The sequence below is a fragment of the Cariama cristata genome, unplaced genomic scaffold (genome assembly GCF_000690535.1).
Source record: "Cariama cristata isolate BGI_N322 unplaced genomic scaffold, ASM69053v1 scaffold14308, whole genome shotgun sequence".
NCBI lineage: Eukaryota > Metazoa > Chordata > Aves > Cariamiformes > Cariamidae > Cariama > Cariama cristata.
Window position 1 is genome coordinate 44,684 of NW_009631766.1, and position 27,453 is coordinate 72,136.

A 27,453-nucleotide genomic window follows, 5' to 3' on the forward strand; every position below is an offset into this window, starting at 1 on the left:
GCTCTCAGGGATGTGATGACCCCTTGCCAGGGCAGGTACTGCTGGAGCAGTGGGGAGGGCAAGTGTAGGGGAGACCACCTGGGCCAGCACCTCAGCAGCTGCAGGTGGCCCCACTGGTGGGATTTAGTGGAGCAGATGGTGCAAACAACCCATTGCGTTCTTCTTGGTAATACTCCACAGGCTGTAAAATGACCCGCCCCCCCCCCCCCCCCCCCAAATTTAAGGAGGATTAAAAATAAATGCCACAAAAGCTAAAGTGTGCCTCAGGAAGATAATGGCAGGCGCAAGAGTGTGACCAGGGGCTCTGGACTGTATAGAAGCTGGGCATTTCTTTAATCAGACACCAGGTGAAATGCTGAGTTATTTTCTCTATGGGTGGTTGGAAATTTTTTTAATGATTTTTCTTTTTAGTCAGAAATAATTTCTCCTGCCATTGTCACGTTTTTAATCCTTTAAGAAATAAAATCAGTTTTCTTTTTTTTAAGAAAAAGGACAACATTACTACATGATAAAGCTGACTGAAATAGTAACTGCAATTTTTTGTTTTGAAAAGGATTCATTATAAAGTTATATTTTAAGAGAATAAAAAATTTCAAATTATTATTTTGAAAATTTTCACAACTTAAAAAAACCCATCAAACCACTTTTTTTTTTATGTTTCACCAATGCAAATAAGCTGAGAATTGCTGCATTTTATATCAAATGCCAAAAGAGGACCATGTAATGGTGTGTTTTTCAAGAGTACTGTCAGGTTTTTTTGGCATCGTATACCATCCTGAGCCCTTTGTATCCATTAGATTCCAGGTCTGCAAACAGTTAAAAAAGTTAAATTTAAGCATGCAAATAATTTTATTTACTTCAGTGCATCTCCTTATGCCCAGAATTAAATCTGAATGCAAGAGGCTCCAGTGGCAGAGTCATCGTTCCAGATTGCCTGGGATTTTTCTCATCTAAAAACAGTGCAGTGATCACCACATGGGGTCATGAATCCTGGTTAACAGCTTGAGATACTGTTAACTGATGACAGGGATAGCATTTTAGTGTTAAAATTCCCAACAGTCAAGTAGTCTGAAGTTACAGTTTCAAGTTTAATTGATTGTTGGATCTGTAACTGCATTTCTAGAGTACTGGGGATTTTTAAATTGCAGCAATATTTCAATATACACAGAGTATTTTATAGCATTTCCCCTCCCCCCCAACACATGTTAAATATTAATTTCAGGTAATTAAATACCATCTCTAGCTAAGCAATAATAGCTCTGAGCAATTATATGTGGATTTTCCATGTAATTAAAATGTAATTAAGATGTAATTGAAGTATATGGGTTTAGATTCCAAATTAAAGATTTTTTCCATTAGCATAGAGCTATCATTTACGTTTTCATACCACCAGAGAATCTAGCTCAGTCTTGCTCTTTTATTGCTGTCAGAAATGAAGCGTCATCCTGAAGCATGCTCACTGAAATGGGAAAGATAGATTTACTGAGAAAGGAGGTGCTATTAACTAAACTTTTATTTATTGGATAGCAGCATAGATATTGGTAACTGTACAACTGGATATAGAATCTTGTAATACTGTTCATGCAAACCAAATATCAACATCCTCAAACTTTCAAGTGAAAAGATATAATGATATAAAAGGGAAGGAGAAATTTAAAGTTGGGGGGGAGAGTGAGTTTTGTTATGCACTAGCAGCGCTGCCAGCCTCAAGTGATGGGTATATCCCAGTGCCCAAAGCACATCTCATGTTCAAAAAACAGGAGTCAAGATTCATCCCCTTGAGTTCTTATTATTTTGAAGGGGAAATTTTTAAGCAGCAATAGGCTGGGGATATTTTTCCCTCTTGAGTTTCAGTTTAGATGAGCTTACAGAGGACATCTGGTTCAGTTTTTTCCATTTGTTCCAGAAGCACAAGAGCTAGAATCTTAATTATTTTTTTTAAAGACCTTCCCTGATCACTAATGAAGCTGACATTAATAGGAAACTAGGTCTTTTCATCCCATACGTAGTACGGTAGGACTCTGCTGGTGCCCAAGGTAGCAGGGGAGAGCTGCGGGAGACCCCTTTGAGAGGGAAGCCTGCAGCTGGTGGGGGGCTGGATGCCCTGGCCCATCCTCAGCCTCCAGAGGGGCCACATCTCATCACATCTCATCTCATCGTGCTTTGTAGCTAAATCATTACAAAACACCTGTATTTGTTAGCACTCCAGTGACACTTTAGGTGAAGCTTTTTTGGTTGGAGTAATATGGGAAAGCAAGATAGGCACAATCAAATACACTGTAAGAATGGCAAGACCTGGCCTTCCTAGAGCATCTCACTGTTCAGATCCAGAGGGGAAGAGCAGCAGCAGGCCCCCGGGTCTGGTGGTTTGGGCTGTACTTAAGTAGTGAAAGGACACCCGTGACCGGGGAAGCACGGGTGCCATCTACTGGCCGCCAGAAGCATTGCAACATCAGATTAAACCCAGAATGGTACAGTTTTCCTGGCAATACGCTTGGTCTCAGTGCTCTGACATAGTGTTAGGTGCACAGGGGCAAATGGTTCATTGGAAGAGAAAAAGAGCAAATGGAGTTTCTGCCTCCTCACTTGAATTATTTCCAATTTTCTTCACAGTGACTTACCCGACGGCAGGACAGCCCTGATGGTGTCTCTCTTTCTGTCCCCTCCTGCTGCAGTGGACAGGGCACTCCAGCAGTGCAGCTACACCTTTTAAATCTTTAGCAGCATACAATATATTTCTGTTTGAACCTGAGTAGCTGTTGCCTAGTTTAAAGTATTTGGCAATATCTGATGATATTTTTTTTTATTCTAGCTGTATTTTCTTTAGTAACATTTTTCAAATAAGCATTTTAGTGTTAGGCTGGGCTGCAAACAGACTACACAAAAAAAGAGAGCAAGATTTGCTCTAAGAAGCTGCAAACCTGAGCCCAGGAAAATGGATTATTAAATCAATTGCTCAAGATAGCAAGGCATGTATATCTTGCTAGCTTGCTTGCTTACCTTGTCTTGATTTATGTATCCATTTATTCATAGCCGTAATTACTGTGTCAGCACCAGTTTTGTGGGCAAACCCAAGTAGCATTAGCATTAACAAGTACCATAAATTCTAAAGTAATATCAAATTAATGACACAGTAACTTTTAGGACCAGTTCAATAACAGTTTTGATTTTGATTTCTAATAACATACAGAAAGCAAAACTGCCTATGAGGGCAGTTTAATATCCTGAACTTCTGATTAAAAAATGATCGGTTGTTCTCATAGGTAAATAGTTTGATGGGAAGGAGTTGAATCAGCAAGACCTTCACATCTGCATTGGCAGTAACTATGGTGCCTCCAGCTCACATAACTGAGATACCAATAAAAGTCCTTCAGAAAAAAATCACTTGATAACCACAGATGTATGATGCCTTATCTATAACAAATGCCCTGATATGATATAGACAGTGTACAGTAGAATTTCGGCTGGGAAAGTGAGGCTGGGTGGAAAGATCCAGTACCACATACGTTTTCTGCACTAAAATAACAGGCTAGTGTTCTGCTTTCTTGTGTGAAAAAGTAAAGTACTTGCCACTGTAGGACTTAATATTTTTTCAGCAACATTATTTTTCACTTGATCTGTTTCTCACACTGCTAATTTAAAGTAAATGGGATACAAAGTTGTCTTAGAATGTGAATATATAGAGGGAATGAGATTTGTTCATGGATTTCAGGATTAATGTGGCCACCTTTTGGCAGCTGGATTTGGGCAAACATCTCTTCTGTAAGGATAAGGAGGAAGAATAAAAGGATGTTGTTGGTTCTGGCAGTGCCTGGGGTTCTGGGGCTTGGGTGTTTGCTCACCTCAGCCTGTGCAGCTCCGTGTCTGGGTTTTGGGGACAAGGGAGCTGAGCTCTGCGTGCCCCAGCTCTCTTTTCCTTGCTAGTGTTTCACACTCTGCAGGAGTCTAGGTGTCGGAGCTCTCTGCTCCCTCCCGGCCTTGCTATTCAGCTCCAAGTGACGACTTCTGCACAGCAAATGTTATATGCGCTGCGAGCCATTAATCCCATGTCTCCAGGCGGCTTGCTGCGTGGACGTGTAGTTCGTTTGCCCAGTTCGTCGGCATGACTAGTCTGATAGGAGTGTCATTAGCCCCTCTCCTGTCTTATTGCATTATTTACTTCACTGAAGAGTATTCACACATTTTTCTGCATTTTCATCTTTTTTCTTGTGCTCCTCATTTCCGTGTGCATTGATCAGAGGTTACATTTTTATGTGGAGCAAAGTTCTCTGATTTCTCTGACACAATTTTGTGGTTAACCACAGCTTAAAACCAAATGCTTCAGAAAGAGCTGTTAAAAACAAAGCCGGGTCCTGGGCATCTGCTTCCTTCTGGCACCCACTGCTTGGAGATGCAGACTTTTATTTGCCCAGTCCTTCCTTTCAGAGCTCTCCAATCTAGATTATACCACAAAACTGGTTTCAGGCACGACCACACATGTATGGCTTAATGGGTACAATTTTGGTGATTGGCTGAGAGGAGGAACAAATAGAAATAATTTAGACTAGAGCTGGTGCTGGAGGAAGAGTGACATGAAGCTATAGCTTCAGTTCATTTTGTCCCTGTTACTCTTGGCACAGTCTAACAGTACAGCTGAGGTGACCAGACACATAGGTACCTCTAAAAGATGGAGCCCAAGTTCCCCTTCTCCCCTAAGCCCCGCTCCCCATTACACATGCTGTCTTCAGGGTGCTTCAGGCGAGTTTTCTGCTTCTTCAAGCTCCCCAAACTGTCTCACAGTAAGCATAGAAGAAAACCACCAGGTGTGCAAAGGGTAGGGATGGGGAAGGGCTGGGTAATTATTCTTTTGGTGGCAGCTAGCCAATACAGATTGACTTAGCTGCATTGTAAAATGGCAACCTCTGAGCCAAGGAGTCTGACAGCAATTGGCTTCAGTCAGCATTCAGGTCCCAAACCGGTGAGCTAGGGGTAGCCTGAGCATCTGCACCATCCAGTGCCCACCGGCTCTTACAAAGAGCTCTCGAGCATGCTGTGCCTCACACTAAGGTGATATACCGCTGCTCTGCTTACCCTGGCTGCAGGTTTCCAACAGGAGCTTCCCCAACCTGCTTCCTGCTTCTTTCTCTTGTTAAAAACACGTTTTTGTTAGTCTTATTTGCTTCTCTAGTAAAGCACTTGTGCCCATTCGTTCTTCACTTAGGAGACTTTCAGAAGGGAGACCCTCAACTGCCTGCAAGGGGAGTGTTCAAAAGCCTGGATGGTGCATGGAGAGCCACCAGGTACTTCCAATAGGTTTTGCAGTTTATGCTTCATTTTCTATATGTTGTTTTATGGGAAGCTCTAATGGGAAGGGAAAAAAAGACTTGAAGGTTTGTCACAATCCTTCCTCTGTTACCTTTATTCACCAAGTAAATTATATTTCTGTGTTATTTTTCATCCTGTAGTGTTACATGTCTATTTAATTTACCCGGACATCCAGACTAAAACGTAGGGATCAGAATGATCTGTCTGATCATCGTGCACAGTTTCAGTGATGTGTAAATCACTGGGTTTTATTGGAATGTGTAATCCCACTGCTGAAATAATTTAACACTTTTTTAAAAAAGTCTAGCATTAGGTAGCTCATACCTTTAACTCATTATCATTCCTAAATGAAGGAAAATCTTTACATGAATTCTGTATTCGAAGATGAGCTATGATAGGTTAAGGGACATGGGACTATATTTCTCTTACAAAGCAAAGACATCTGATTTCCTGCCTTGGGGGAAAAGCAGAACTCAGTTTGAGCTATAGAGTCTATCTGTGCTCTCGTAAATCACTTCTGCCTCATCAGTGACCTAATTCTTAATGTAAATTCTAAATAAATCTGATTTAATCATATCTGTTAAATAGGAATTAGTCCTCTGATGCACTATTTCCTAGATTTCCCTTCAAAAAAGTAGTTTTATTAAACATAGTTAATCCATCTTCTTCATGTTAATTTATGAGTGTACATTTTTGCTCATGGCTGAAAACAGATAGAAAGCTGACAAATTCTGCTTTAACCTGCCAAGGCATAGGATGGTGTCTACCATCCTACAGTATACCAAAGCATATGTCAGCAAGGTTAAGAAAAGCTTCATTTATTTGAATATATCCCTAAATGACTGGTTTTTTTTAACATGTATTGTTGATTTCAGATTTGGCATGGAAAAACCTGTCTATTTAAAATGACAGGTAGTTACTTGTGATATTTAAAAATCTCTTCTCTCAATGTAAACTAGTGTGAAAGTAGAGAAAAGGTTATTGGTGAGTGTACAATTTAAAAAAAAAAAGAATTATTTTAATGTTGCCATTTCTAACTGTGCTATTTCCCCAGACACAAATGAATAGAGTTGTATTTTACTAGGAGATGCTAACATGTCCTTTTGTTAACAGATATTGTTAGTGGGAAATGTATTGAGTTTCAGAAAACTGAGTTTAAAATAGGTTTCCAACTGTTTGGCCATTACCATCTTTTCTCACATCCCCTTACTGGTTGCTTTAATCTAATGTTCTTCTACACTTCTCTCCCCTGGTGATGGCTCAAGAACCCACAAGATCAACAGGGGAAATTGATTGCCTGTATGAAATGCTGCAACTTATTATGCACTAAATGAAGTGAAAAAACAACCATACACCCCTCTGAGTAAATGTAAAAGGAAACATTTTTTTCTTCATCTCATTCAATGGTAACAATTTTGAATGTCTCATATGAGCAGTAGGTATAAAGCCTCTATAAAACCATGTATTTTGAATAACTTCAAAACAATACTAAACTTCATAGGTAAAGCAGAAAGTTCAACTCTTGCAAAAATCAGACAAATGTAACTATTAAAAGCAGTAGGACAGTAAATTAAAGAAATTTAATGGATGAAATTGAAAAAAGAAAGGAGGGAGCAGAAAAAATGAAGGAAGACTATGACTACAAGCCTTTGCTTTCCTGTTAAGTAAAAATTGTAATTTATAATTTTTTTGTTCTGTTTGTGTAGTGGTTAAAACTACCAAAATACTTCTGGTTTGCACAACAATAGGCATTGCCAGTGCTCAGACATAAAAGCAAGCTGTCAGGTCCTGGCAGTCACCTCGCACAAGGAAAGCCTCAGCTGGCAGGAACCAGCGAGGTTCTGAAGTGCTGAGGCCTGAGCAACAGGCCCTGAGCCAAAGCTGACCTATAGATGAACATCCCAACCAAATGTTGTATAACATGTCTGATCATTAGCAAAATATGTATGGTCATTAGAAAAAGATGTAGCTTAGATAAAATATAGTCATTAGTAAAGTTAAATATCATGAGAATATGTTCAGCTTTCCTGTCTGGAGGCAGGTTGTCAAGGCCATGAAACCAAGTGTCTGGCCTTGTTTCGAAATATGTGGTCAAAACCACACAGATAAAGAAGCTCGCTAGGTTTCTCCTTGAACCTTGGCCAAGCTTTGGTGGAATCTAGAAGGAGAGAGAAACCAGATGTTTCCACACTTAAAGTTTTCCAAGTTGTTTATTCAACTGTATAAAAGCTGGACCCCCTTACATCGACTTTGGAGACCTCATCTACGAGTGGACGCACTGAGTAGGACCTTCCAGTTGCCGGGAAAGGTTCTCTAAATCCTCGTTGTAACCGAGGCTCCCCAGTGATTGCGGATCTAGATGATGGTAAAGTATAATGGCAATTGGTGATGTATCTTTCTTAATCACTATAGCTAACCTTATGTAGTAATGATCAGGTGTATTACCCTGCTTATTTCCTTTGCTGCTTGAAACTAGAGTGTAATAAGCCTATTGTTTTAACTAAATGCATTGCCTTCTTTATGTATTATCTTAATATAGACAGTAAAATAAGCCTACTCCTTTTGTTGGTGTCTGTGTCCTTTCTGTTGACCTCATCCATTGGCAAAACAGGTTCACATGAGGCAAAACACGTTAGTTCACGCCTTGGCTACAGAGGCAGAGTCTCACGTGCCATGTGTCCCATTCAAAACGCGGTCAGTGGACACACCTGGTTGTTTATTGTAGCTCAAATGGCACGGTAGCAGTTCCTTAAGCTGTTGTAACTTAGTCACTTGCCTGAGTCCTCAACATACAGCTACACAATTTTGCAGAGACATTTAAGGTGTCGAGTTGTTGCCAGTGCATTGGAATTGGCTTTGTCCTTTCAACTGCTTTCTCCTTTTCCTGGTTTCATGGAGTACAACTTAAAAGAAGACATTAAAGGGTGCAGTGCAATGAAGCTCAGGTCTAACTTCTTTTACCTTGTGAATGAAGAAGGAAATCAAAAGCAAAATCAAACATGGTATCTTAGCTGTTATCAGATCTCTCTCATGAGCATATATCCTTGTTTGTGTTTTCAGACAGCTGAAGTGGCACTAGCCAATTTGAAGAATAAATACGAAAATGAAAAAGCAATGGTGACTGAAACCATGACCAAACTACGGAATGAATTAAAGGCTTTGAAGGAAGATGCAGCAACCTTCTCATCCTTGAGAGCAATGTTTGCAACGAGGTAAGGGAAACAGTTTCACTGTCTGGCTCAGCACTGTAAAAGTAAACGTGTGTGAGTGCTAAGTGAGAACAGAGTTAGCCATGTGTGTTGGGTGCTTAGGAGGAGAGACAGAAATTATTTTCTGCAAGGTCAGAGGTTTGGTGGATGAAGGTGAATGAGTCTTAAGAGTGCACACTGTGCAAAACCTGCAAGCTTTCAAGTGCTACTGAGATGCGTGTCTTGAAAAATAAAGCCAGAGAATAGCAATGTCAATACAACCTTGAGTAAAGTGTTACAAATGCCAATATATGCATCCAGTATATTTGCATTTATAGGGCTTTTTAAAGTGGAAATCAAATAGTAGATTTATGTGGCTGATTATGACATTCAGAAGTATGCAGTGATTCTATCATGTAAAGCTGTAGTATGGTTAACGATGATCTTCAAAATCCCATGTTTTCATTATTGTTAGATTTATTACTTCCACTAGTAAAATCTATTTCATCAACCAGCCTATGCTGTAATCCAGCACTAATAATTGTGAGGCCACTGCAATTTCCCACTCCAGCATGAATTCTTATTTTCTCCTGCTGTGACATTCAATTTATTATCTTTTCCTTCACAGGATAAAAGTTTCACTTATCTTCTGTAACATAGTTCCTCCTGGCAGGATGGTAATTAATCATCTCTCATCTTTCCTTCTCCCACACCTTCTTCAGAAGTGCTTTTGGTTTTAGCTGCTTTTTAAAAGGTCACCTAAAAATATATATATTTTTTAAAGATCCAACATTTTAATCAATAAATTCTTAATTCCTATATATGCAAGGAAATTAGTATCCTCAGGAAATTATTCTGTTATATCAAGGTGTTTTTTTTTTCCCCTTATGATCAAACACAAAGCAGATTTCTTGCTTGTGCTTTAGTCTATAAGTGGTAAGATGTCTTCGTGCCGCACGCCAACATCTCTTCAGTGCTCCCTGTGCTATATAGATCCCATCTCACTTCTTCCAGCCTTCTAAGGTCCTTTGTTGTTTAGTGACAGTGGCAGAAGCAGCTGGGAGTGGTGGGAAGGAAGGAGAAGGGACATTTACATGCCATGACATTGGTGCTGTGTACAAATTCATCATAGGTTCACCGTCAGAAGAGTACGTGTAGTGCCATAATGGAAATGAAGAACCAGCTCAGCAGGTGGTGTGAACCAAGGTAGCTCCATTCATTTCATTGGCACCTAAAGATCTTCTGCAAGAAAGGAAAGTTGTATGTGTGTATTAGAAATGCATGTGCCGATCTTTATTTGCAAGCTCATTACTCTAGGAGATATATGAATGTACTAACTCTGTAAGACTACCTGAAAGGCTACTAACTCCAGAGGAAAGGAGTGGCATCATGAGCCTAAAGCAAACAAGGGTCTTGCGTGGAGCATAAATCATCAATCTACAAGGTAAAAGAAGTTTGCAAAGATTTAGAAGTTGTTACTTAAAGGGAAAGTTAGGTGGTTGGTGTACTGAATGCTCTTTGCTCTATTTAGTCATCCTGAGTGCACACTTCTGTTGGGTTTAAGGCATATTCTAAAGCTGGTGGGAGACAGCAGCATCTCTTCTGTGATAATTAGGCTTCCATGATGCCATTCATCTAGGTGCCTTTTCTAGATGTCTTGTGTGTAGGATGCAGTGAAGCTTCTGTTTCTCTTCTATAACCTATAAAGGGAATCTGGGAGACTTGCTGAGTTACAGATTTCCACTTTGTAAATGTCTAATGTTAGTAGAGATAAACCCCACCCAATGCATCTACTGCTGTTGGTAAATTCCATGTAGTAGTGATTAAACAGTCAGTGCATGGCCTATGGAACGTATCCCTGCCCTTGAGGTTGTAAGTTTTGCCCAATATTTTCTGAGCATAAAGTCATTCACTGCAAGGTCTTGCACATCAGTGTGCTCCTATAGATTTATCTGTTGTAAAATACTGCTTTTCCTTCTTTACTCTGGAATATAATGGCCTTTATAACTAAATCAGTCTTCCTAAATGTTCAAATCATTGACTCATTCTGAATAGTCCATTTGGAATAGCATTTGTATAAATGATAGAGAACTGATATACTTTAGATGTCTGTTGGAGAAATCTGTTTGAAAATTCAAGACTGTAAGATTTTCCATGCAGTAATATTAGATGCAATACCAACCTTCAGCATAAAAAAGCAATTGTTTAGTCTTCTGTTGAATAAAACAGTGGTTTCCATGGTAATCCTGCATCATATGGTACTTACTCCTGAATTTGTACTGTAGGGAGAACATCCCTCTGATAGCAGAGTTATATTATAGATCTGAAAATTATTTCATATACTGTTTGATGGAGTAATATTCTTTCTTTTTCACAAACCATCCTTTTCTGTTCAATTGGTCCCTAAATGGATGTTCATTCTGGTGCCAAACTGTATAGTTCCTTCCTCAAATGGACTACATAAAGGTCATACCACATTATAAGGAGAACATAGCATGGCCTGTTTCTGGTCTGAACAGCAAAGACGACACTTTTCTCCAAAGCTCCCCTACACATAAAGCAGGAGCCATCCTTTTTCTATGTTTCTCCCTGACACTTGTGCATCCTTCCATTCCTTAAGTTCTTTCTTCAGTTGTTCTCTCCTCCCCCTCAAAAGTCCTTCTGTTGGGCTTGTACCTGTACTTTTGCTCTTTTTCCTTCTGGGCCTGTGTTTTTCCCAATCCAAGATTTGTGTGGTTCTGAGCTCTACAAGTTCCTCCTTCCCTCTTCATTAGCCTTGTGATCCCTTTCTGAATTTACTTCAGACCTGTGAAGAATATGTCCTCAATAGCATTTAAACTCCCTTTTCCTCAAACACCTCTCTTAGAAAAAGAAAAAGAAAGCAATAGCATATAAAACCTTTTCTGTGGGATGCATGGGGTTGGCAGAGCAGAATTGAAGTTCCTGTTTGATGCCAGGGCCATATGCTGCACATCAGTTTTGCAGCTCCTGCCTTTAGTGTGCTTATTTTGTCCTGGGCTGCTTCTGGTAGTCCCAGACCAGAATAAACAGTGAGAGCCTTTCCTGTCTCTCCTGTCATTTCCCCTCACTCCAACCCTGGGTCTCTCACCCAGGGTGGGAGATGTGAAGTGTGAAACAGTGAGACGGGCGGCCAGCACTCATCCAGAGGGCAAATGAAAAATAAACTCTTTAAAACATTAGTTTTCCAGTCTAGAGTAGAGGTTCTGCTGGGAAAGGAAGGGAAGAGAAGTCTACTTTTAAAGCAGGATCCTAAAGGGATTCAGAAAGCTAATTTTATTGAGTCCTTACACATGCTTGCTTTCCCAGCCTAAATAGAGATACTCAAAAGGAGAGAGCAAGAAATATTACTCATGATATCACCACAGTCCTGACACTGCATGCACTGATTTTATCCTCCATCCATCCAGACATTTTCTTGTAATATTTAAAGCAAAAATTGTGATGAAGAGATGGCCTAGGATGTTCAGACAGGTCCTGGAGCTAACCTAGATGAGAAAACATTTATGAGCAGAAGAGAATTATGCTTATGTGGCTAGAGCAGGGACCTGTCACTGTCAGCATCACTGGGGTTTAGCTCAAGCTGTGCTATGATTTATGTTACCTAAATTACATGTAAGCCTGACTCGGTATTTGGTTTGCATTACAGACGAGAGAGATAAATGGAACTAGAAATCCCTTAAACTCCTATGTAAGCTTCTTGGATCAGTTCATACAAAATAAGTGGGCATATCTGTCTGTCTGCTTCCTCTCTGAGACAAGAGAAATGAGAAATATGGGAAATCTTGACTTTCCCTCTGCAATAAGTAGACCAGCAGACAGCAAGATAGCAGTGCTGTTTGTTTAATAGTCACTTGTGGCTGGGGCAAGGGAGAAATTGGGAAAGAGCTCTGACTCAGGAGGACATAACCTAACTGTTGTTATTGACTACTATTTGAGTACTTCTGAAAGATCAGTTTAGAGCCCTGGTGCATCCTGGAGCCCTGCTCGGTCCGTAACGGTCCGTGCAGTGCCAGAAGTCACCTCTCTTAGGAGCTCTTAAACTTTTTCTTCCCTAGTATGTTGTGAGACTTCACAAATGTTTATAAAATGTGTGAGCAAAAGGCAATATGGATGTGTGTGATGCTTTTTTCTTTTTTAATTGGAAACCTTTCTCTTTTTATCCCACACTTGGACATAGCAGGGAATATTTCAGTGAAGGGAAATGCCGTGGCTGCAGGTAGCAGCTACCTTCCACTACTTGGAATAACCTTCACGGCTGCAGACTTCAAGGAGACCTGAGGCTGCTAATTCAGCAGTTTCTAAAGTTAATTATGGCCTTTACTTGACTGATTTACGTTTAACCTTTCTGAACACTGCTTCTCAAAAAAAACCCCACCATACTTGAGCAACAAAACACAGAGACAATGGACCATGTGTTTGTGAAAAATAATAGGAAACTTTGAGTCATGGTGGAGGCCAGATGACTGGAACCACCCAAACATTGCAGTGAACTGCCAAAAATGCAGGGCTGCTATTACAGGGAAATTTCTATGAAGGGCATATAATTAATCAGAACAGTTGGAAAATGTTGTATTAATGAGATTGGTTTTGTCTTGAGTGTGAGGCCAGCTAACAGCATCTAGTATATGCAGGTTTCTAGGACCAGCTTGTTATAGTTCATAGCAGGTAATGAAAAGCAGTTTTGTTTAAATCTGCTTTAGTAATATTCACCTTCATGGAGCTTATGTTTCACTGTTTTACAAAGCAGATGCCAAGGTACCAAGAACACAACCTAAGACCTGAGGAAAACCAATCTTTTTCTAAAACCAAAACTGGCTTATTGGCTTACTAAAGCAAGATAGTTCATTCTTCTAGTGGCACTGTGACACAGGTGTTGTTGCAGGTGTTACTTTTTAAAATTTTCAACAGAAAAAATATTTTTTTTTAAAAAAAAAGATGTCTCCTAGACAAAGAGGAAAGCAGGAGAGAATAAGAGAGATGGACATAGGGTCGATCTGGTTATAAGAATGAGTCTTCAAAACTCCAATAATACAGACATTATAGTAATTCCTTTTTCAAATGAATTGAATTTAATCTCCAGAATGCTGACTTCATTCTAATGTCTCTGTCAAAGAAACTAGCTAAAGCATCAATAAACATCTCATGGTTTGGAGCAGAAATAGGTGTGCAAGTTGGCTTTAAGCCAACCAACGTTTCAGAAATATCTCTTCCTCAAGACTTGAATAGAGACAGTCGTGCTTATTAAGGTCCTGTAGGAGAAAGATAATACTGAAACTGTAGATGAAACTGTGTCTGACTTAGGAATTTTGCTTCCGGTGCCTGAACTATTCAAAAGGAGAGTGCAATATATATGTTTGTGTGTGAAGAAAAACTACAAATTTTCAAGTTCGTATTTCTGTTCCCCAAGGAGATTAGTTACAGAGAAATTAGTTTCATCCCTTGGTTTGCAATAATTCAAATTTTTTTGTGTCACAAATTTTGAGAAGGAAAACTATAATTATTTTCTATGTTTGGTTTCTGTGAGTGATACTGATAAACTTAAATCCTCATCCATTACACTATTGTAATTACACAGCAAAGCTATTTAGATTTATACAGATCACATGGGGAGGAGATTTGATAAAAGCTGCATCATTTAACATGAAAAATTCTTGGATGTTGCCACAAATGTCCGATAGTCAGACAGTACTGCTACCTGTGAATGATTTCACTACTGGTATACATTTGTCACTCTTGGTTCTTACTGATTAGATGGTCTATTTTTAACAAACTGAAGCTATTTAACTTCAAAAAATTGACTAAGACCACCCTGAAATGCCTTCCTCTTCCTGTTTAGGAATTGTTGTTTAAAGTGAGACTAAATTGAATTCAGTCTTAAATGCTAACAAAATCATGAGAAAAATGGTTTTCTTTCAAAATCTGTCTCAGAGATCTAAAGCAAATGAAAAAGATACAGTTTTTCATGCAGATAAAAGAGGCTGAGGGATAAAAAGCAGTAGGTGACCATAACAATGGATACCTGAGCACACCTCCAAGAGACTCAACAGTAAACGTGAAATAACTTCCAGGTGTGAATTTTCCTAAATAGTACCTCTTTAATCAGTTAACAATGGCAAACAACTAGAGGGCTTCTGATTTCACAAAATCTGATGTGTCAAGTGTTCAAAGTACTTGCAGTCTTTTTTTTTGTAATTTTTTGTTGTATTTCGCTTAAGTAGATAATACTGTCTATGAAAAATAGTATTATCTAATTAGTAGACATTCTTATCCCTGCTGAATTCCTAGCTGAACCAGCCCCTAAAATTGTTTTTTGTGGTCTAACCTGGAGGTAATCCCAAACCTTCCCTCCAATTGCTAGTTATCTGCATTAGAAACATATCATGTTGTCATAGACTACTCTGATATTCTAGATACAGGTTCTCCTGCTAAATGGGAAGTGTTGGCATTCAGATCCAAGTTCAAATTTATTCAAAGTGAGAATGGAAGAATTCAGGCTGGCTGCTTCCAGGATTAGGTTTGACAGAAGCTTGGATCTGAATCTGCCCCTGTAACTGCAGCCGAAGAACATGATCACTAGTAGGGTTGGTTCTTGGACCAGTTCCTGAGATTTCTGCCTTGTTCGTTTTCCCAGGTGTGATGAGTACGTCACACAGCTGGATGAGATGCAGAGGCAGCTAGCAGCTGCGGAGGATGAGAAGAAGACCCTAAACTCTCTGTTGCGCATGGCTATCCAGCAAAAACTTGCCCTTACCCAGCGACTGGAGGATTTAGAGTTTGACCATGAGCAGTCCCGACGCAGCAAAGGCAAGCTTGGAAAGAGCAAGATCGGCAGCCCTAAAGTAAGTGAGGAGGCATCAGCCACCGTGCCAAGCATAGACACTTTCCTCCTGCATAGTCAGGGCCCACAGCAACCAAACTTACTGGTCAGCAGTGGCACTCAGAGGAAAAGGTATGCATGCAGTGATCTTTACAGTACAGTGCAGTGGCCAGACTTTCATTAAAGTCGTTCACTGAATTGTAAACATTATAATTCTTTCTTTCTTTTTTTTGTTTTCATACTTTGACTGGGGAGAAGGAGGTGGGGAGGATATGAATATGAAATTCAAAGCCTGGCAACATGTGGTTCTGATCCACCTACTCACTATGTTATTTCCTCCTCCTTAATGCGGTGTTTTGAACTATATTCTGTCAGTGTCTCAGTGCATCTTGTATGTCTTTAATATTAGTGTGAATGTATTTTCTTTAACAAGTTTTTCTTAAGTTTTCCTTAAGGTTTTCCATAACGAGCATCTGAGATAAAAAAAGGATTGTGCTCTATGAGCATTTCAGTGCTTAATACAAAAGAAACTGCACCTCTTTGTTAAGCTCTGGTGCTCACTTGTTCTTCATCAGTGTGAAAAGAATATGGATGTGTTCACTCAGACCAATTTTTCTACATGGGAGTAAGCAACATTTTGAAGGGGTATGGCTGCCATTCATAACTGAACGCAAATATTTCGCTGTTCGAGCAGTGAGTTCTCATCTTGTGACTGCCCTGCCAAAGCTCTATAGGTGTGGGGATCTCCACAGTTCTGAAGATGAAAAGGACTCTGTGTTAGAGAAGTCCTAGATAATCATTCCCTTTTCTTGTATGCTCTAGTCACAATGCAAAAAACAATAGAACATTCAGGGAGCCTTGTACATGTCGACTCCAGGATGCTGAGATATAACTCAGCTTCATCTCCTCCTCCCCTAATATGAACCAGGATTTCCAATGCAGTCAAGGTGCTCTGCTGTGGAAATGACATGGGGTGGCAACGCTAGGTGGTTTTAACCTGTTAAGCAAATTAACATGATGTTGTCATTCATGAGGCTTTGAAAGGTAATTAAAGTAAAACTCTTTTGTTTCCATATGTATTTTTCTTGGATCTCCTGCAAGACTATTCTCACCTTCCCTTTGTGATCAGAGCCATCCCAGGACTTCAGGGACCTACCTCCAGAAATTATTAAGAGCTCCCCCTCATCCCGCCTCCACAGAATCATATCTTCTGAGGGGCCCCCCTTCCATGAGTGAATTCATCCATGGGCACCGTCTCAGCAAGGAAAAAAGGTTAACCGTGGCCACACCAGGTAAACATTTTTTCCTTGGGTGCATGTGGTACTGAGTGTTTCACAGACCAGGGGACCCTCCCAGCACTGCAGATGCAATCTAATTTGGGCATCTTCTTATGACCTGAAAAGCAAAATGTCTCCTCCTGTGTCACCTGTGGCAGGAGATGACATTCTGCTGGCAGTGGCCCAAACTGGTTCCAGATGCAGTGGGGAAAGTCCTGCTCTGGTATAGGTGGGTGCAGTCCCGCTGGCATCCACAGAGGCTGCACCCCTGTCCCTGGGTGGTGCTTAGTCTGGTGGTTGTGTTGGTAGTCCCCATGGAAGACACAAACCCAAAGCGACAGAGGAGTCAGATGTGTGAAGACCAGAGAGGGAGTGATTGGCAATGTGCAGGAGCCTACGCAGCATCTGTCTTTTGCTCACCCTGGAGCATTCAATTAGGTTTTTCTAAAGGGTAATGTTAAACCCACAGAACGTTTAGTTTATATAAATTGAGTCATAAAGTTTATCTTTGCAGGAAGCTTTTGCTCTTCACTTTCTGCCAAAATGTAGTATCTGCTTCGAACAAGGCATAGAAAGGAAATGCAAACTGGAATGCCATTTCAAAGGTAGTGACATCTTTCTTCTCCTGACAGACAAGCTAATAATTACTTTTCTTCAGCACCTGAGCAGAAACTTTAGCCTTTAAATGTGCACACTCTTGTCTGGTGGTGAATTTTTTGCTTCTTTGTTTTGAAATTTGTTATACACAAAAAGCATAAGTAGAAAATACAAAAGCTAAAACCCAGAAAGTGGTTTCTGCTCAAGTAAATGTTCATTCTGGAAAGCTGAGCAATACCCTATAGTACGTTGTGTCTCACTCCGTGCCAGCAATATCACAGCCGCCTTCGAGTCATGCCATGCAAGTAACACCCACTCAGAGGACAAGTGTAAAACGGCAGAGAGTCTAAACAAGACATTTTCTCTAAAGGAGTGTTGCAGTAAATAAATCAAAGAGCTGGCTCCTGGGAAGAAAGAGGCGGGCAGTGAGAAAGACGCAACAACTTTAAAATGTATAAAATAAATGGTACTGATGTTTCAGCAATTTCTTTGTATTCTGTGGCAATGGAAAACCACGTGCTTGTTTTCTAACCCATAGACAGGAGTCTGTTTCCTAAACATTGGCAGTGTCTCTTTTATTTTTTCCTCTTCATCCTACAACAGAATGAGGATGATTTTCTTTCTGATGAACATTTACATCTCTTTAAAAAACTGGATTTTGCATATTCTGTATAGCCAAACTATCAGGTTTGGAAATGTGAGGATCTAGGCTCAAAAATGGCAATCTCCTAACATACAATTTACAAGACTCTTCTAATTCTAATTGTACTTCCCATGTACAGTTTACAAGAGTGCCAGGTCAAGGAGAACCAGATTTCAATCCATGGACTGGATGATCTTTGTGTGAAGAACCCTGACTGTATCTCAGCCTGTGAGACTGACAGGTTCAAACCAGAGATTTTTCTGAGTACTCAGATTCCAGTAATAGCAGGTCCCATGTTTAGAATCAAGTTTAGGATTAGGTAGGGAATTATTCAGCATTGTTCTTACCAGTTTCTGGAAGATTTCTTACTGCTGCTAACAGATCAAAGGAATGATGCACAATGTAGGATTTTTTTGCCATCTCTCTAATGATCTGTTTCCTGAAGGTAAGGAACAGTGAAGGATGTTATTCTGCTGCTTTTATAGGGAATGTTTAAAAGCCTCATATCAGAAAGAGTTTATTTTCCCAGACAATTTGTGCAGTCAACCAAGCCAGCAAGAAATGTAGAAACCCACACCTGCTTCTTTGCCAAAGAGGATGCAAAAAAGCAGCATCTAAACTTGAACACTATAAAGCAGACTATTGCTTGGCTTGAGGCTGTGTCCTTAGAAGTGGAGGAGAAATGAAGCCTAAATCAAATGCAATCAAGTTTTGCTTTTTTTCTTTTAGATTTGTGAACAATGAATATTTCACCCATATGATGTGCAGGCTTCCCTATCCTTTCATTAGCTCCCCGTGTTGTGGGGACTGGGAAGTTGTAGCTGGGAATGCATTTGATGGAGAGCAAGAGCCAAAATAACTGAAGTTGGTAGAGGGAGAAACTGGGCAGGCTTCCCTGCCTCATGATCCCCATGCAGTAGGAAAGCTGTGCCTATCTTTCTCTTACACTTTCTTCTGCACTTGGTGCTTGGTAGAAGAGGCTACCTTCACCATGGTCTGGCCCCAGAATTGACTGCGGCTGGCTATCTGGTAGAGGAAACCCGGGATTATTTCTTGCTGCCTTCTTCAAAGGAAGACCCTAGCATGAAGACTCACAGTTGAAGACTAGCTGAATTAAAGACCTCTCAAGAAAGAGATTGTTATTTCCTACTTGGTGTCCATTTGACTGCCCTCAGCTTTAAATCAGCGTGCACGTCCCTCTGACATCAAGCTGTGGCAGTACAAATTTATGTGGGCTTTCTAACTGAAGTAATAGCTCCTAACTGCTGTGGCTAAAAATACCACTCAGTCCATTTCCAAAGTATCACGTTTCATTTCCCCTAGGTAGTAGTATGCATCTAGCTTTGCTGCTGTGTTTCTTCTTTACTTCTGTTATTTTCTATCATTTTTACACTTTGAAGTCTTTATTCCTCTGATAGACAGAATCAGCTGCTATGTGTCCAGCAGAATTCCAGCCCACTTTTGTACGTGGCTGTTTTCATAACTACGTGAAAAAGTCAGGGCATACAGAAAGCCTAAGGCTGGATTTGACAGTGTGTAACACTGTATTAGAAATGACCTTTCCTTTGCAGCTGCATTCAAACTCCTTGAATATAAAGTCACTAGATGTCTCTTCATATCCCACAGTCACAAATATGAAATACACTTCTGGACTTCTTTAAGGAAAGAACAAGACAGAAGAGGTCAGCTGTAGGTGCACTGATACCACTCTTCTCTCTCTCAGTTATTTTAGCATGGAAATTCTAAAAGTTGAATATAAAGTTCTGTAATCTTAGTTTAAAATTAAATCCATTAAGATCCTTGTGTGGATGATGCACCTGAAGAAAAAGGTTTCCCAACAGGCTTATGAAATGGAGAGTAACTAATGGCTGCAGCATTCTACCTTCAACAGGAGCAACAACGGTATGTCTGAAAGTCTCTCCTTCATTGGAGTGCCCCCCAAACAAACTGTGGTAGATGCTTCTTTTCCCTATTGTTTATGCTTGCAGGGGACCACAGGGCAGATTTCAGTATTTACAATCCCCCACAGGAAAACACTCTGAATAGTATTTTGTATTTCCAAAGAAATTGGATCATAAGGTCATAATAAGCAATCCTTTCCCTTCTAGAGAATTCTGCACAGTCATATATTTTACTTTATTAAAATAGAAAAAAAGAAAGTACCCTTAAAATGTGACAGATTTCTCTGAAATTCAAGGCCCCTCTGAAGTCAGTTGTTTAGTTGACATAACCCAGGCTAGCCCCGTGGGATTCAACAGAACTATGCTAGTTTACTCCAGTCCCATGTTTTTGTTTTGTAGGGTTCAGATTTTATTGGTTTTGTTGTTACAAGACTTTTTCATAAAATGGAGCTTCTAAAACTTGCAAAAAGAAAAATCACTGCAAAATTGAGTAATTTTGTGCAGTTGCTTATTCTGAAAGCACATTAAACCTGGAAGTTCGCTTGCTTTTCAGGTGTCTTTCAAGGCTGATTTACAGAACGGTATTTAATTCTCACAGAAGAGACTAATATGGAAGATATATGGCATTCCTTGGGCTGTGTTTAATAGTACAACAACTGCTAAAGCACTAAGCTGACCACCTATCATACATAATTAAGAGTATATAGCGTATACTCTTAATATAAAAGTAATCCAAGAATAACTTCTGCTGTAGCTCTATACTTACAGGAAAATCAAATATGAATAACAGTATGTTGCTTTGCATTCTTCCCATAAAATTCAATTTAATTTATAGAAATTCAATCCTGAAGGAAAATTCTATAGAATATCCCTGATAGCTTCTCCAAGAGCTAACTTGCAGCATCTGTAGGTAGAAACTATTTCTTAAAGCTAACAAGGAAAACAATAATGAAAAAACTCAATCACCCAAATGTGGCGGTCCTCAGAACTCTTCCAATTAAATCTTTAAGCTGAGACTCATGGGGAATTGCTGAACAGTTGTCTTTGCTAATTGCCCTTTATATTGGAGGTGGCTTCACCTGTGAAGAATAGGTTAGAAACCTGGGAATGTGTCGATCTGTGTGTAGTATAAACATCATTTAATGCAACTAGGAGCAGAGGGTCTACTGAGTAGGGTGGTCCTTAGTGTTACAGGGAGTTAAGGGCTTTTGATAGGCTGTGTGAGGTGTTGAGTAACCTCTCCTGGCTCAAGGGATGAAGAATATGCTCTACTGTTATTTTAATTTTTTCTTTCTGGATTTTGAGTTTTTCAAAGTGTAGTGTTTAGGATATGATTTTCAGAAATATCCTGTAAAAGGTTATTCTCTGTGTAATCAGAAGCTCATATTCCTTCTTATATATTTTTCTTAAAATAATGTTAAAGTGGAATTTATCATGTGGGGCAAGATTCTTGGCTTTGGCTCCTCCTTCTTGCTTCTTCATCCTGTTTAGACAGCATGAAGATATGGGAAAGCATATTGAAAATGAATATTATGGGTAGAAGCCCTTGGTAGGAAATGAAGCTGTCTTTACTTTCCCGTTTTGGATGAAGGGGTTGGGAAAATGCCTGAGGGAGGCTCAGGCTGACACTGCTCTCCACAGCGCAGGCTGTCTGCAGAGGTGAGCCTGTGTACCATAGGGCATTGGAAAGGCAGGGGGAATAAATTTGTGATAGCAGGTTTGTGTCTTCTTTCATTGTGCAGTGAAAAGGGTTTAAATTCAAAGCCTTTAGCTGTGCATGTTAAGCTTCTCATGGATTTTTAAGCCTTGCTGCTATAGACATTACTTCAGTATTGCAGCTTTGCTTTTTTGTGCACTTTTCGGTTTTGAAACAGCAGGACTGTTAGAAATCTGAACATAGAGGAAAGCATAGCTTCTTTTAAAAATGGTTGTAGAAGAAGTCCTTTGAGGAACAGTATCAGGTCAGACCTGAATTTTGCAAGGAGGGTGCTTTGTAGATCTTTATGATTGTTCAGGTCACCCAGTGAGCAGTTTTAAATATTTCTTACTTCTCCTTTGTGAAGGAATTTTATAGATTAATGAAAAGGAAAATTCACCTGACTAGAATCTAGATACCTCTTTCTATGCTGATTTTCTGGTAAAAGATTTTATTCTGAATTCTAGCTCATGAACAATACGGATTTATCTGTTAAGTAAAACAGTTTATTCTTGAAAAGAAGGGTGTGCAGTTAACCGAGCCACCACTACTAAATAAGATGTACAGCCATATAGTATTTAACTAGTCAGGCTAGTCTGCTCTGAATTGTTCAGTCAGGTAAGTTTGATTTGCTTCATCCAAGCAATGCAAAGCAGCTGAAGCATGAAAGTTCTTCAGAACCGTTATTTTTAAACAACCCACAACTTTATTCTGACAATTCAAATTTACAGTCTGAGTGCAATTTGCCCTTTGTCTCATTAGAGATGCATGGATGATTCTTCTGAGTCCTCAACTATGAATATGTTATATTTTTATCTACTGAGAATGTACTTGTGTTGATGGTGATCCTGTACCTGCAAGATGCCTCTGAGCTTGTATAATCAGGCAGGCTACTGGCTGCCGCAAGACTCATGTGGTATTGGTCTAACCTGTCTCTGCTCTCTGTGAAAAATGGATTTTATTTGTTTTTAGCAGGGTTTTTTAAAATCAGGTGTAGGGTTTTTCTTTTTTTTTTACCTGAACATGATGCTCTTCACAAAAAGGATAGTTCTGTCACTATTAACTTATTGTCTGTATTCACGTTTTGTTCTGCATTGTTCTCTTTTCTGTGGGTTTTGTACATATGTGTTCATTGTTTAATGACTGGTACTAGTGCATATATACAGATACATGTATATATCTTCCTGCTCTCAGGGCTATGTCCTGCATCTGATATGCTCATTTAACTAAGCTTAATGAGCATTGCATATTTATGCCATTTCAAGCATGGTACATTGTCCTTGTGGAGGCCGTTTTGAATTTGAAGAGCAGTATCCTTGCCAAGGACATTAGTTGGCTGTAACTGATGAAGAAGTCAGCTGGCTAAATGTACTTTTACCTCTTGGTGCCACTGTGAATACGACCTTTTCTCTCTATGCTTTTCCTCTCTTGCATTAGCTTTCCAGTTACCACTGATGAGACCAAAACCATACATTTCATGCTGATGATTATAATTTAGCTACTTCAATATAATTTAACTGTTATGGCATGAATTCACTGCAGTTCTACAAGTTTCATTTAATTTCTATTTGTATTTTTCACTATATAAAGAAAGAAGTTCCAACATAAAACCCGTCTTTAATAGAAGCCCCAATTTGTTTGTTAAAACATTAAAAAAAACTTGCAGTGAAATCCATGCCTTACTGTTGTATATTTTCATTAAAAGGTTATTGACATTTTTCTGTCTGTATCTATGATGTCATTGCTGGATGGAATGGTTAATATTAGCATCATTTGTTGAAGTTCTCCAGTAAAATCTTGTTAGACTTCCGGTTGTTTCTAACTCTACAGGTATACAGGTAACACATCATATCTTTAAGGTGTGTTACCAGATATTTGTTGTTTTGTATGAAAATTTTTGGCTTTGGAATCCAGTCTTATCAATTAACTAAAACAGCTATTGAAATATCTTGACAATGTTGGTAACAAAGGCCATCCATCTTTATCTTCTTTTATGACAAGGTTTAATGTGGTTTCATGACTTGCTGATTTTTATTATCAAATATACAGGAATATTCAATATCCTTATCTCATAAAATAGGCAAAGCGGAAGTGAGTCTGTTTAAATTAGACATGCCGATATTTTAGCTCTCTAATAGAGCAGTTCCTTGGGATGTTGTGATGTATGGAGTAAGCTCACCAGCAATTCTTTAATCAAGACTAATATCCCTAATTGTAAGTATCTCCTTGTCTGTGTTTTTTAGGGCTGTGAAAGCTGATATTTGTACCTTATGTTGTTTCTTCCAAAGCCTACTAAAGTTACAATTCCCACTAACTTCAAGTTTTGGATCAGGCCCTTAACCTATAAAATAGTGCAAGTATTTTTGGTTTGGACATATTTGTGGCCATCTGAAATGTACCCTAGATGCTTACGTTTCCATGAAAGATGGATAACGAACAAGAGAAGTGTGATCATTTCTGTATCTTTAAGATCTTTCTTTTCCTCTTTTGAACCATTTAAAATGTCTGTCTTTCAGTGAGTAAGTATTTCATGAATCATCAGATCTTTCTAAATGTGCTTTTTATGAACTGTGTACAAAAGAAAGGAACTGAATATATGTTTTCAGCTTCTACCATTTTCATTTCTGCTATTTTACTAACCCATTATTTAGCTTGTCAGTAGATTTAATGAGGAATTATTCAAGTATTCACAGAAACCATTTGAGAAATAACATAAACTGATAATGATACAGAAAGCATAAAAAAAAAATCCTACAGAGGATCCTGTAACTGAAGAAGAATGTATTTCCCTAATTTTGGTAATTTCTAGGTATTATTTATTTCTAAAAAATTATTCTTAATATGAGCTACAGCAAAGGACCAGTCTGGGATATAGCTTTATCACTATACTTTCAGCTATCAGTCATGTTATCACTGAAGCACATGGACTGATGGGGGAAACAGCTTTCTTGGTTGGGGGTAATTTATATCTAAAAAGAAAATAGAAATCAAGTCCTGCAAAATAAGGAAATAAGGGGAAAAAACATCCCATATAGTGTAGCTGTTGTATAGATGAAAGAACTCACTAGAACACAGCCAAGAAACCTGACATGTTCTCAAAAACCACTGAATTGGTGACCTACTGAAGCATGAGTTACGTGTCAGGTAGTGCGTGAAGTTGTTAGTGACACTCCATGAGTTGATTTGTGGAAATCGCCAAGACAGATATAGCATTTAGAGAAATGCTATAAGAAAATAGCAATTAAATCATCTACCTGTTCCAATAAGAATCCAATCACCTGCTCTTACCCCTGAAATGCATTTAGCAGAAATCTCTGTTACATTTACTGTGTTTGACCTTGTCCTGAAGATAATGAGCTGAGAGGAGGAGGAGCAGAAGGAGGCCTGTGTCAGGAGCTTGGGAGTATAGAAACAGTAGGACATTCCTGGGCCACCTTTGCAAGAAAAAGAATGGACATGTGGAGATGATGGGACATGAGGATTTTAGATGCATCCTACTGCTGGCCTATTGCATCTAAGTACAATATGTAAATATTGCTGAAGCCTCCAGGTCTGTGTGCAGATGGGATTTCAGCAGCATGGTCACATCTCTTAACCTTTATTCTTAAAATAATTTTAGAGAAGACTAAGAAATAAGTAGTGGAAGAATTCATCGTTGTTGAAACGTCTCCAACCAACAATAATCTGACACCAAGTTTGTCTGAATAGCAAGCTTAACATAAGAGCTACTTGGATATTTGCAAGACTTGACATAGAAATTTCATAGTAGATCAGCTTTACCATGAAGTAAGTCAAAACTGATGCTTGGTTGATAAATTCATCTATCTCCAATCAATGATGCATTATTCAGTTTAATGGGAACAGAAGTAAAATTCTGGGAAAACCCAGAGAGTCTGGATACTGGAAAATGTTTGTGCAGGAGTTAACTTGTACCCGGTGAAGTGTATTAGGCTGCCTGTGTGCTAGCTGCGCCAGAACAGGCCTAGTTCTCACAGAGAAGTGCAATCACTCTGTACTACAGCTCAGTCCCCCCGGTGCTGCTTGTTTTGATCCCAGGCCAGGACAACCCGACTCACTCCTGCTCTGAGAGAGCTGGGGTTAATAAGGCTGGCCAAGCTCTGCGTGTAACCCATGTGGTTTCTCCACCATAGTCCTTTCCTCCCAGGGACAGCCTGCAGAAATGCAGAGCTGCACTCAGTTTGCAGCTGGTAGACTGACCAGCAGGAGCTGTGTACAGGGCAGAGGTAATTGTGTCCTTTCCAGAACCAAACTAACCTTGGAAGTAGGTGAAGGGAGAGACTCTTCTAATCTTTGATCTGTACCATTATTTGTGCTTTTTTCCTAAGGTAAGCCACAGGTGTCCTCTCACCAGCTGTTCTTAGAGATAACTATTACCACTTAGAGTTCCTCTTGGCCTTGAGGAAGGTCAAAGTTTTCCTGGCATCCATTAAAAAAACAGAGATAAATTATAAGTGAAACCAGCTAGTCAAATAATAGTATGAACTTATGTCCCCGTCACCCCTGGATATAAACAGCTTTGGGACTTTTGTCATCCTGTCAGCTTACAGTTTGGAAGCATCTCTACAAATCTCAACTCAGTAAGGTGGGCAAGTGTTTTAGTACCCTCTGTCCCATTCTTCTTGACATCTCACATTTGTCTTTTGGGTTTGGAAATTTTCCTTCTTCCCCACCTTTGAGTAGAGAGAATTTATTTATTGTCTTTGTAGGACTTGCTGTGTGATGTAATGTGTTTCTGCCTCTGCACAATTAGAAGACTACTGATTTGTTCTTTGCCAAATATTTTGCCTCATTCTATTAACGATTCGTTCTTTCCCATTATATTGACATCTCGGGAAAGAAAACAATTCATTACCATATAAATGGAGACAGCTTTTCTTTTCAATTAAATTGTCAATAACATCTTCATAGACATATTATCAAATTCCTCAAACTTTATGGAGCAAGTTCAATTGACATTGGGCAGCATATGACACAAAGTGAGATAGCTAAAAGTTTTTGAGCTTAGGGAAGAAGGACTTTCTGTTGGTCTGGAGTGGTCAATGGGGTGCTAAGGAAAGTTTGTTTCAAAAGACTGAAAAAGCCTCAATCTCACATTTTGTCGCAAGTGTTTCTTGACAGCTTGCTTTTTTAACAAGAATGGATTTTTCTTGATGTTTTTCGTATCAGAAATACCAAATATGTAACAGTACCTGTAAAAAATGTTTGATTGGTTTGTTGTTTGAGTCTCAATTTTGCCCTTTCAGGTAAAAGAAAAAAGCTCTCCATTGACTAACTGAACTAGACACAGTTAAAAGTGCATTATATATCAGTTATTAATTCACAGCATCCCCAGTGCTTGTCTTGGGATTCTTACTAGTCTTGGTCTTCAACAGCATTGTGTAGAGATTAATAATCTACTGAGTGTCAAAATGTGCTGAAATGTTCCATTGTAGTATGCTAGATCCTGAGCAGGTGGGACTGAAAATGCTTGCACATAGGTTTTTCACTGAGGACATTGCTGATGTCAACAGAAGGCATGCCCATCTCTCAGACACTAATAACCAAGTTAAGCAGGCCTGTGTTGATTAGAGTCACCCAGTTCACAGACTGGAGGGCAGAGCACACCTTGTGACACGAGGGAAAAGGTGTTGTTTTTCTGGCTGAGCCAAAGGGAAGCACAGGAAAATACTTTTTTTTTTTTGTGAGATTTGCTCCAGCAGAAAATTTATAGCAGTCCATTCAGTCCTCATATGATCAGATGTAGCTTCTCTGAGCTTGGTATTTTTAATGCTCTTGCATCAGAAGCTGATTAGCCCAATTAGGACTAGGCATTAGATTCCAAAGGAAAATCAGCACTGGCTAATCTGTGAGAGAGGAAATCTTTGAGCCCTTTACACCACCATTGCCGGCAAATGGCTAAAATGTTAAGAACTGGAAAATCAGAACAGTCCTAATGTATAGCATGAGTCAAGCCTCAAAGCTCCCGCAGATGCAGTGGTGAACATTGTC

The 27,453-nt window shown here is 39.4% G+C and overlaps 1 protein-coding gene across 1 annotated transcript in view; it reads left to right on the forward strand.

Moving 5' to 3' along the window:
• BICD1 (bicaudal D homolog 1 (Drosophila)) overlaps positions 1-27,453 on the forward strand; it is a 49,370-nt gene that overhangs the window by 11,401 nt on the left and 10,516 nt on the right. Inside the window, exons 4-5 of the mRNA XM_009706113.1 lie at positions 8,365-8,516; positions 15,145-15,352. Of these exons, the coding sequence (XP_009704415.1) occupies positions 8,365-8,516; positions 15,145-15,352 (360 nt within the window). The remainder of the gene's footprint in view (positions 1-8,364; positions 8,517-15,144; positions 15,353-27,453) is intronic.